At 47.8% G+C, this 11784-nt stretch overlaps 1 protein-coding gene across 1 annotated transcript; it reads left to right on the forward strand.

Annotated features, from left to right (window-relative positions):
- The first annotated feature begins 422 nt into the window (after positions 1-422).
- On the forward strand, positions 423-11723 carry TBX10 (T-box transcription factor 10). Its single transcript, XM_081003534.1, has 8 exons — positions 423-520; positions 4009-4270; positions 5248-5349; positions 7314-7485; positions 7981-8136; positions 8860-8927; positions 9838-9926; positions 11020-11723. Exons 1-8 carry the CDS (start codon positions 463-465, stop codon positions 11292-11294), a joined length of 1182 nt encoding a protein of 393 aa, XP_080859660.1. The 5' UTR covers positions 423-462; the 3' UTR covers positions 11295-11723.
- The last annotated feature ends 61 nt before the right edge of the window (positions 11724-11784 follow it).

Genomic DNA, 11784 nt, shown 5'->3' on the forward strand with positions numbered 1-11784 from the left:
AGCTCAAATTTATAGCGATAGAAATAGGTAGAATTGACACTTGCGCCCTATTCTTCTGCAGCATAGGACTCCTGGAGAAACCATTGACTCTTTTGGGCCTGTAATGAATAGAATCCATTCCATCCTTCATGTTATTTTCTTTCCTTGCAAAATACCTCAGTAAGGACTTCTCTTGCCTGCTGCTCTCTGGGAGCCATCCTTTCCTCCCTCATGCTAAGAGTACCATCACACCCACCCCAGATCTGGCCTCCCTCACAGTCTCATTGCCGAGGGGGCACACTTCTCAGCTACTACCCATTTATCTCCTTCTGTCACCAGCAGTGGCAGCTCTAATAACTCCCCGGCAGGTATTGAGCGGCAAGATGAGGAGGTGTGAGAAGGCACAAGGAGCAGCTGTCGCCAGCTTGGCAGGAGGAAGATGGATGGAGGGGAAGACCATGGCCCTGTGCCTGAGGGCTGAGCATGGAGAGGAGGAGAGGAAGGGAAGATGGCTCCCTCACTAGCCTACTGAGCCTCTTGTGTAAGTCTTCCTGCCATGCTTGATCTGGGATGGCTACTTGAAGAATGCAAGCCGCCCCTTGATGTTGCATGCACATGTGGGTTCACTCACTGTCTGCCCCCTGAGCAAGCCCACCTCTTTGCCACTCCTGCCACTGCCCAACCACTTTCCCTCTCCCTCTGGGCCCAGCAGGAGAGGGCAAGGGAAATGGAGGCAGCTGCTGCTCTTGCATCCTTATTTGCATGCTTGGAGAGGGCATGAGGAAGAGGACAGGTGGGGAGCTTTGTGTGTTAGTAGTGGGCATCCATGTGGGGGGGGGGGCAACAGGGGACAGTTGCACCTCCTGGAGGAAACATAATCTCCAGATTCCCAGCTTTCATTTTAAAAAGTACGTTTGTAGCATTGGCAGAGTCTTTTTTTTTAAAAAAAAGTATTATTAAACAATTTCAACATAACAAATTATCAGTCCAAATAATCAATTACATTATTTCCCCCCTTCCCCCCATCCCTCCCACTCCCCACACCAAGGACTTCCCTCAGCTCCCCTCTCTGATTTCTTTGCACATATTGTTCTCTGCATGTTATAAAATTGTACATATCTTTACCTTATCTATCAAATGTTCAATTAATACATTTGTGGATGTTTATTCTGTAGCACTGGCAGAGTCTGATATATGAGACAAAATGTACAGATACTGTTCTTCTTATTTTTTGCAAGCTGTTACCCCTGCTTTGCTCCACCTGCCAACCCTGCTGCCAACCTCTCTTCCCCCACACCTGGCCAACTCTTCCTCGCTTTACACCTCACAGCTTGATCCCAGCCCCACTCCTCACGGCTTCCCCACCCCCTAACATGCTTCCCCTCCCATCTCACTAAACAGCCCTTTTAAAGGAGGGGGAGGCATCTCAGAGACCATTTTCCACAGTGGTTTGACAAGCTGCCTCCATCAAACAGTTCATCCTGTGCTCCTGAAGATGGGAGTTCCTGTGCCCTAAACAGTTACACAGAAGAGGGATTTAGCAGGGGCATCTCATCACATCATTAAAACTCCAGCAGTAAGAAAAGCTGCACTGCCAAAAAACCACAACCCTCCTCTATACAACTTGACCCGTAGCCCTGTCCCCTCTTGTCTATATGCTACAGACTTTGACCCTTCTGTCACTCAAGACCTCCACCTTGGTTTTTATGAGGATCACTGAGGAACACTAACAACAAATTAAAGCTGTTGCACCCACTATCCTTTTTAACCCTCCGGCTTCAGCAATATTGTCTCGGCCCAGGATGTGGTCCCAGGGTTGCTGCTCCCAGCCACCTGCTCATCCTACTCATTAATCGCTGTGCATTTTATTTGCTGCATGCACGTGTAGCTACTCAAATGCCTCCAGCGTGCGCTGTTGGTCTTGCCATGTCACCCAGCGAAGCCTCTCCCCCATCCACCCATTTCCCCATCTTGCTTCCCATTGGAGGGAGTGGGAGTCTTGGCTGACGTGGGTCCACCTCCTGCCCCCCAACCCTGTTATGAAGGAAAATAAAATTGCTCGCACCATCCCAGAGATTCAGTTCAGAACATTGCAAAGGGGGACGTGGCGAGACGGAGAGAGAGGAGCCAAACTAAACAACCCGAAGTCATCCCAGCATCGCGGGCAATGTCAGGTAAAGCCTGCTTGGCACTGCAGGAGCCAGGCATGCACCCATCGGTGCTCTGGACCCTGTTACTTTTCTCTTTGGGCATTTCATGACATCTGTAGAGACCTCTTGATTCCTTAAAGTGGGTTAGGAGCTTTGCATTCATGGCTCTTTTGCCTTGCCATTCAACATAGCTGAAGAGCTGCATCTTCTCCGGTAAATTTTCCATGAGCTGCTCTCTAGCTAAGTACTTGGATCATGAAGCTGATGGTTCTTTGGCACCCTGGGTGGGAAGCAAGGTGGATGCTGCGGTGCTTAGGATGTGTGTGACTTGTGGGTTGAAATCTCCCACCCACCCCGTAGTTCCCAGGAGGAATGCCTCCTGTGGACCTCATGCCCACCCAGGTAAGCACTGCAGCCGGCAGCAGTGGACAGGGTAGTGAGGCTGCGCCACTCGCCTGATCTCCCTCTGGCTGAGCTGCTGCAGCATACCAAGATGGTGAGGGGCAGAGACAATGCCCGGGTGGTATAGATGCTTTGGCAGGAGTGCCAGATGGGCTCCACTGGCACGTTTGCGCTGTTATTCTGTTGACCCAGCCAGAGCAGTTAAGTGAGTGGCATAGCCCTGTAGCAATATTATTAAGTGCAGACCCAAGACATTTTGCTGCCTGAAGTAGAGCCCCACCAACACCAGTCCCTGTTATATGTGAGGGCTGGCCTTGGCAGTGAGTTACAGGACCAAACTAGATGTCAGGTGGGGTGTCAGTGGGGTGGAGCGTTGGATTACTGGACTCTCTAAACTGCCTAGAGCATGCAGGACAGCCATACACTTCTCTCGTGCCACTGGAAAGCAGGTACTAGCCATGGGTCTGAGGAGACACGGTATGGGTGCATGGGAGCTTCTAAGCCAGGCAGAATTAAGGTTCATCCACATTCCCTTTTGTGTCACATTTCTAGGCACAGGTCTGAGTTTTCCAGGTCTTTGTCCGAGCAGAGTTTTGTTTTGCTTTGCTTTTTGTCCTGGTGTTTTACCAATGAATTGGAGCAAACGGTAACTGGGTTTTCTGTGGCTTTCTGTTTGCTCCAATTCAGTGGCAAAGCACGGTTTTCCTGGGGAAAGGGCCAGGACAAGAAAACCCAGCTGCTCGGAGATCGACTTGGCAAGCCCAGACAAGTGCCTAGAAAGCACGGAGCAAAGGAAAGCATTGATGAGCCCTTACTCTAGGGAGGCCGGTCAGCCATCTATCGCCACCCCTCTTGCAGACTGGGAAGAAGGAAAGAGTTGGGCTCAAAGACAGTCCACACATGTGGACCTTCTGGTGTGATATCTCTGAGCCCAGTTCTCTCCCCCAATAGTCATTTTGGGGGGCTGAGCCCTCATTGTTTCCCTGAAGCCAGGGGTGAAACTAAACTTTATTTCATCCCAGTTTGGCACCCCCCAAACACATGCACATTTGCATACACACACAGGCTGGGAGCCTCAATGGCACCCCTCTGGATGCTTCACCCAGGGCAAAGAACCTAGCTGGTGCTCCCCGCCATAGCTATGGCTCTGCCTGAAGCAACTGCAGGGAAGGAGTAGCCTCAGAGTCAGCATCCTCCTTTGGCAGACAGTTCTTGAGCTACAGCCATTCATGTCAGAGCTGAAGGGGCATAGCTCTGTGGTAGAGCATCTGTTTTGCATGCCAACGGCTCACAGGAACAATCCCCGGCGTTTCCAGGTGGGGCTAAGAATGTCCCCTTGTCTGAAATCTAATAAAGCTTCTTTCAGTCTGTGCTGACAACATGGAGCAAAGGTCTGACTCATTGTAAGGCAGCCTCCTGTGTTCATACATAGTCATAATATAGTCATTATGCCAGTTGTCCTTCTCTCCATCCCCAGCATTCATCGCCGCAAGCCTGAGTGTGCTGACGTCCGATGGCTGCCCCTTCTCACCAAGCCCTGTGGGAGCACCGTGCCTGCTGGCGACAACACCAGAGTTTGAGCAGTATGAAGTGGAGGGAGCAGCAAAGCAAGGGGTCAGCTCCCAGTTGGCCAGGAAAAACCAGTGTGTCTCTGGCGTCACTGTGCAACTGGAGATGAGGAGTCTCTGGGAGGAGTTCAATAGCCTTGGCACTGAGATGATTGTCACCAAGGCAGGGCGGTAGGTATAATGTTCTTTGGTCCAAGGATTAAGGATTAAAAACACAGCTTTGATCTATAAAGTGACTAAACAGGAACCACAGTAATCCTTATTAGCTTTTACTAGTCTAACATTAAGGAGTAACACGAAATTACAATGACCTTAATAATGTGCCCTATATAATGGAATACCCATTCATTCAGGCATTTGGGATTGTTTTTATTTAGCTGCCCTTCACCTTAAGGTACACACCAAAATCAGATGTTTAAACTATATATTTCAAGTATCAAAGGTCAGAGTAAAGAGGTGCCTCTTCAGCATTTGCTGAAAATTGTATAGCCGAACTGCCAGGCGCACCTATATGAGGAGGTAGCTACACAACCTAGGGGCTGCTGCAGAGAATGCCCTCTCCTGGACCATCTCCACCCTGAGTTTCTGAGGGCAGCAGAACAGCCAGTAGAGCCCCCTCTGCTGTTCTTAATGTCCAGGAGTGTTTGTAGGGAAGGAGATTATCTTTCAGACAACTCCCAGGACCACAGCCCAAAACAATGTGCAGGTCTGCTATTTAAATGGAGCAAACTCCTACGGTTACAAACTGTACCACAACTCTCTGTGTACCATCAGGGAAAGTGTGATCCAAGGGTGTTTATTGTGCACCCCTACAACAAAGCCTGAGGTGGGCTTCCCACCACAATGGGCAAGAAACCACGAACCATTGCTCTAAGGACTGCAGCCCCTCCCTACCCTGCCTCAAGCTATTGTAGCCTGTTGCAAAAGGCCCTGGGCATCTCCCTCAGCAGTAGCCAATGTGATGTTCTCCAGATGTTGCCAGTCTCCAACATCACTGACCGCTGGCTATTCTGGCTGGGGCTGAGGAGAGTCCGCCAGCATCTAGAAGACACACAGTTGGCTACCTCTACCCTACCCTGGGTAAGATGGAGGTTAGCGGGCAGTGGGAAAGCAGAATCACCCGGCAAACTCCTTTCTCCTTGTGGCAGGAGGATGTTCCCCACCTTCCAGGTGAAGATATCCGGCATGGATCCCTTGGCTGATTATGTGCTGCTCATGGACTTTGTGCCTTTGGATGACAAGAGATACCGGTATGGCTTGGGCCTGGCTCTGGGATAATGAGTTTGGAGCCATTTCTGCTAGTTAGCCAGCCAGCGAGAGCAAGCTAGGCGCCAGTGAGACTCAAAAGGCATGGCTAGGCCTGATAAGCGTTAATGGAAGGATTTCTATAAATTCAGTGGTAGGAGCAGGGAGTTTTGAACTGAGGCACCCTGACTTTTTAAACCTGCAGGAGATGTGTTGATTTATTACATGGATCTGCTTGTTGCTGTTTTGTTGTATTCCAGATATGTACAGGTTCCTATGTTGATCAAATGAATGGAATAATATAAAAAAATCTGTGCCCTTTGTGTAGAGTGCTAATTGAATCAAGCCTTAAATTGAGCTGAGATTCTGTTCCAGAATCAAGTTTCAAATCTTGCCCTGGAATGTAGTAATAAAGGAAATATCAAAATTAAAAGGCACTACTTCCCTCATCACTAAGTTACCCCACAATAACCCCTTGACCCCATCAGAGTTATGAGAAGTAGCTTCAAGGTGGGATTTAATTGTACAAATTAACCACTATCCCTAATGGGAACTAAGTGCTATTTAGATCCTTTAGAAGGGGTGGAGAGCAGCCTAATAATGGAATACAGTCAACTCCACCCTTGCACTGAGCCAGGACTCATCTGTTTGGTAGAACACAAAAAGATATATAGATTTGGAGTAGACATCACACACACACACACACACACACAGAGAGAGAGAGAGAGAGAGAGAGAGAGATTTCTTCCCCATCCTTCACCGTAAGGTCCCAGGGTGGGTTACAACAGTTAAAGCAACTTAATTGAGGGAGGTTTAAAATTAATTTTACTATCTTTAATAGTGCCATGGTTGATTTATTTATTTATTTTATTTCTCTTTCTCGTATTGTTTGGAGTTTGAAAGTGTGTAGTGAGTTTAAGGGTTGGTGAATGAGGATGTGTGAGATTGGAGGGGAGAGGAAACTACAGAAGGAATGCAGAAGGGTTTCAAGCCAGAAGAAAACCCTGATAAAACATTAACAACACACAAAACAGCCCAGCGGTTTTCTGCACCACGTAATATGTAGCAGGGATTTGCACGTGGAAAGTTTCTGCAGGAAAACAGCATGCATTCTTGCATTAACACTCTGGCCAGGTTTGGCTCTCTGTTGCCAATCCCAGAGGCACTTGGCATCAGGCCCCTTTGGGTGAGGGAAGTACGGTTTGTCAATGTGACGCCTTGCCAGTATTAGTTGCCCACCAAGAACATACAGGGGATTGGGCTGGAATTAGTTAATGGTGGCCGAGATGGTCTCTGAACTTATGGTGCACATGAAGGATAAAATTCAATATGTTATATGCAGTACTGCATGCAAAGATTCCAATTTCCCTCCGTTTATTTTCCTTTTTCGCTATTCTGACCTTGCAGCTTCTGCTGTTCCCTGCACTGAAAATGCTTGCTCAGAAATTTTCATGGTTGTTAAGCCTCTCAGTCTGAATGTTTGCTATACATGAATCCTGCCTCTTGTTTTACCTTGCTGTAGAATGTCCCATAAAAATATGCTTGAATTCTATACACAGAACAAAACAAACTGGAATTCCCCCCCTTAACTGTAGTTTGGAATTATATATAGCTGCACACCAAGGCAAGCGTAGTAGACCCACCCAAACTCTTGCAGGTCCTCAATCAGGTAGGAAAGGAAGCGGCCTGCCTCAAACAGAGCCAGTGTGGTGTAGTGGTTAAGAGCGGTAGTCTCGTAATCTGGGGAACTGGGTTCGCGTCTCCGCTCTTCCACATGCAGCTGCTGGGTGACCTTGGGCCAGTCATACTTCTCTGAAGTCTCTCAGCCCCACTCACCTCACAGTGTTTGTTGTGGGGGAGGAAGGGAAAGGAGAATGTTAGCCGCTTTGAGATTCCTTAAGGGGAGTGAAAGGTGGGATATCAAATCCAAACTCTTCTTCTTCTTCAACATAATGCCTTTCCCCTGCAGATACGCATTCCACAGCTCCGCTTGGCTGGTAGCTGGCAAGGCAGATCCTGCTACACCTGGCCGGGTTCACTTCCACCCTGACTCCCCTGCCAAGGGAGGCCAGTGGATGAGGCAGATTGTCTCCTTTGACAAGCTCAAGCTCACCAACAACTTGATGGATGACAATGGCCATGTAAGTTAATTGTGAAGTCTTTGCAGATAGTGTCATTATACAGTTTAGTCACCTGGTGGCACTGTATTTAGTTGTACCTGAAGGGAGGGAAACCAAATCAGGGTTAACACTGCTTCCCTGCAAGTTTTCCTATCTCAGAAAAATGGGAGCGAGCATAAAAATATGCATCGTATGTAACATAATAAATGTAACCCGGTGATATTTATAAGTTCAGTCCCTGGCATCTCCAGCTGGGCTTGGAGAGACTCCCTTTTAAGGCAGCTTCCTATGTTCCTACTACTTAAAATGAAAAGAACTTGCAAGAGTCTGAGTGTATTTATGGGACTTCCCACTTACACTGTGCACCACTCAAGATTTGTTAATCCCCACCAGGGGATACATTTGCATGAGGTGTGGGAGTCGTTTGACGTTCCTGGGTGTGTAAACGAGAGTTGTTAAATGAGAGCCCATGTATTGAACATCCATCTGAAATGTCGCTTTGTCTTGATCAAACAGATCATCCTGAACTCCATGCACAGGTACCAGCCACGCTTCCATGTGGTGGTGGTAGATCCACGGCCAGATAGCGAGCGCTACGCCCAGGAGAATTTCAAGTCCTTCATCTTCACGGAGACTCAGTTCATGGCAGTGACAGCCTATCAGAACCACCGGGTGAGAGAACACGCATGCACAGCCCTCTGGTCACACTAATCAGTATCACATGGGAGAGCTGGCCTATTGGAGAGAGTCAGGATTGGGACAGGACTAAGTGTGGCTGGTGGAGACGGGCAAATTGATCTACGCATACACTGACACCTTTTGCTGTGCAATCCAAGCTGTGCAGCATTCCCAATGCATTTTTCACGGTGCCGTAATAACTACTACAATGTTTGCCTTTAATTGTTTAATGTGCTGTAATGTTTATAGAGATAGCTGAGATGGCGTTCATTGGGTAGCCTTAAGTCACCAACATAACCTATATCACAGGATTGTTGCAAGGATAAAAAGCAAACATACACGGACAAATCAATGTACAAATATCCATTTCGCTTTTTTACATCCCACCTATATCCCTCATAGAATCCAAAGTGGCATGCTTGTAGTGCCCAGGTCATCTCCCATCCAGGTACTAATCACACCCAGACCTGCTTAGCTTCAACGCTATGTCCTGGGATTGAATGCTAACTACATGTATCCTGCTCTTCTTTCAAAGAGCTCCCAGCAGTGTGCTTAAGTTTCATAGGGTCGTGACATAGATCGGGATGCACCACAGTAGTAACATCATGGCTGGTGTTGCTTTCTCAGGCAGTAGCTAGAGCAACAGCTCCACTATAGAAAGAGAGGGAGCGGCAGGGAAAATGTGTGTACTTGAAAACTCATTCATTCTCTCGGCAGATCACACAGCTGAAAATTGCTAGCAACCCCTTCGCAAAAGGGTTCCGGGAGTGTGAGCCAGATGACTGGTAAGTCTCCGCACATGGCGCTGCCTTCTCAAATACAGGTGGAGGGATAAGCCTCTTATGCGATGTAGCTGCAAACAGAGCAAATTCCATTCTCAAGCTGCAGTGCTATACCCATCAGCCTTGTAAATAAGCCCACAAGTTACTAGCTTCTAGATGGCTAAGACCAGCTCCTCCAAAGCCTTTTAAGCAGGCTTGTAAAATCAAAGTTGTCTTCTACCAAACAGGCTAATAGAACTTGGGGATAGATTTCCCTTCCTCCACAGGAAGCATGGAAACCAAGCAGACTAGCAATGGAAGTGAGAGGTCCATCCCTCCACCGGCCCACCCACCCACTCACTTATATGACATTGCTGGTCACTTATGGCAAGCTATACACAACTGCTATGCCTGGCTACTCAAAAGCAAGCACCACTGAATACAATGGTGCTTACTACCAGGTAAGTTTATATAAAATTGTACCTTTAGAGAAGTATTACTCTGAGTGGGGAAGACAGGCATAAGATGCATTTTAGAAACAAACGCTGGGTTGGAAATTCTCGGCCGGTATGTGTTGACAATCTGTGTGCCACCTGAATAGCTAGGGTGGCCACAAGCCAGGGAAAACAAGGCTTGTGGCCCCTTAATGTGTGCATAGAAGAGGGAATTCTGGTATGTGTAGCAACCTACACAGGCTGAAATGCCTTCTTCTGCACAGCTATTAAACAAAGGTTCAGGAGGCCTGTCCTCTTTTGCATCCAGCTCCTCTACCGAGTGGAGCAAAAAGAGATGGGAGGGATAATGGCAGTGAGAAGAGGCAGCCAAGTCTGGGACTGTTCCCAATAACACCTTCTATAGCTCTGCCTGTCCTATTTGAGTTTTATTTCCACAAAGTCCATCACCAATGAAGTGCACGTCTTGTTTTTCTGCCTAGGCCCGGCTCACCAGGACAACTATTAGGCTGCTTATCTCGGAATGGGGGTGCGGCTCCCTTAGCCCAGCTTCAAGAAACCACAGAAAAGGGTAAGGTGAAAAAAGCAAACGGTAAGTAAGCCTTGCGTGTAGAGAACTCCATGGGAAGGTACAGGGCATGGTGGGGCTATGGAGAGATGGCAGGGTCTCCTTCTTGACTTTGGTCCAGATTTTTCTCAGGCACAAACTTAAATGTTTGATGCTAATAATCTCAACTTTCTCCTGTCCCTCGAGTTTCCGGTGCTTATGTGTGCAAAAATTAGCTAAGAAACATATATGCAATAATTTCTAATGAGAGGGAATGCTGCAAAGTAAGGACTTCCAGTGACTAGGGAGCAGCTTCTCAGTACTCTTTGTATCCTTTGACATCTCTTTTATTTTTATTTTATTTAAATTCTATTTATTTTTATTTCTATACCACCTTTTATCCGAGGATAACAGGGTGGTTTACAATACAGAAAGACAAAAATACGTAGTATAACATCTTGGAGATGTCTGAAATATTAGGTGGTATAAAAATGCCATTAACAAACAAATAATATCTCCCTTGCTCACCCTATGATCTTCTGGATATTTTGCTCACTATGCCTTTCTTCATATGCAGTTTGGTTTTTTGGTTTTCCTAACTGCAGTATAGTCATATTCATGCAGTTCTCTGTGAGATCTCAGTAGAGCATGCGAGTAGCAATTACATTGTTCAGCAAGGTGGCATGGTCACCTTCTAAACAAGTGCCACATCTGCACTGAGAGAACCACAGGTATAGAAACCAACCACATGACCTAGCCAAACCATGCAGTTAGTGTATGCGTACGATATTGCTACAAATATGGAGCCACAACCACCTGAGAGAAGCTTTTCAGCCGCCGCCGTGCTATAGTATAAGCCATGGCATAGTCTGCAGAGATCCTGGGCTCTTAGTGAGATTGAATGGAGGTAAACCGCAGGGGTGGAAGTTTGGAGCAAATTTCTCAGTCACTCGTGGCTTAGCCTTCTCCATTCTGATTAACAGAATGGATTGAGTTGGCAGGATCAGAAAAAGAAGTGGCAGACTTAAATATTTCCAGGACTGAGTCATGCTGTGTAGGGACTGACTTTGGTTGGCCAGGGAAGTCATTCAGCTCTAAACTCCTTCTCTTTTTCTAGGGTTTGCCAGCAATCATCACCTCCCTCCTTCCCTCTTCAGAGAAGCCTCCCAGCTGCAGCACCCACCCCTGGTCACACCCGCCACCCTCCCAGATATGTGCCTTGCTCGACGACCCTTGAGTGAAGCATCAGGGGCCCTGCCCTACAAGCACCTCTCCTATCACAGCATCTACGTGGGAGCCCGCTCCCGGGCAACGCCCTACGCCCTCCCCAGCAGCCGGGCCACCAGCTTCCACGCTCTCAACATCTACACTGCCGGGGACTATGAACAGTGAAGGAAGAGAGATCTGGTGGACAGATCAGGCAGTTCCCTCCTCTCTCCCCCCACACCTACCCCAAGGCTGAACCTATCTTCCAGGGACTCGCCTCCGGTCCACCTTCTCCTCATGCAGCAACCATCGCTGCACGGCCTGCTGAGGAGGTCTAGTCCATTCCTCTGTTTACCTTCCAGGGCACTTTGTGGATGGTACCTTCAAGCCCTGGTACCCTTCCCTCTTCCCCACCCGAGGCAAACGTAATTTCTAACTTATTGTCCCCTAGTATATGGACAATTAAACAGTTAACAGACGCTGGGTACAGTATCCGTCTCCTTTGAGAGGGGTGCAGAGTCCAAGCTGAAGCTTGGTGAGGTGTAAGAAACATACTTGGCTGAGATACTGGTCATTTCCTAACTGCTTCTGCTCCTCAGCTCATTGTAAAGCAATTCGTCCCCCAATTCCAAAACCCCTCAGCACTGAAAAAAATGGCTGAAAACCCAATTCTACA

The sequence above is a fragment of the Podarcis pityusensis genome (assembly GCF_964106645.2).
Source record: "Podarcis pityusensis genome assembly, chromosome: 1".
Lineage (NCBI taxonomy): Eukaryota > Metazoa > Chordata > Lepidosauria > Squamata > Lacertidae > Podarcis > Podarcis pityusensis.

Bases quoted from the DNA above. Each gene is read 5' to 3' on its own strand.
- TBX10 (XM_081003534.1), top strand. From the start codon at position 463: ATGGAGAGGAGGAGAGGAAGGGAAGATGGCTCCCTCACTAGCCTACTG. The intron at 7,486-7,980 runs GTAAGTTAATTG...TTGATCAAACAG, and splicing joins TGATGGATGACAATGGCCAT to ATCATCCTGAACTCCATGCA. The intron at 8,137-8,859 runs GTGAGAGAACAC...TTCTCTCGGCAG, and splicing joins CAGCCTATCAGAACCACCGG to ATCACACAGCTGAAAATTGC.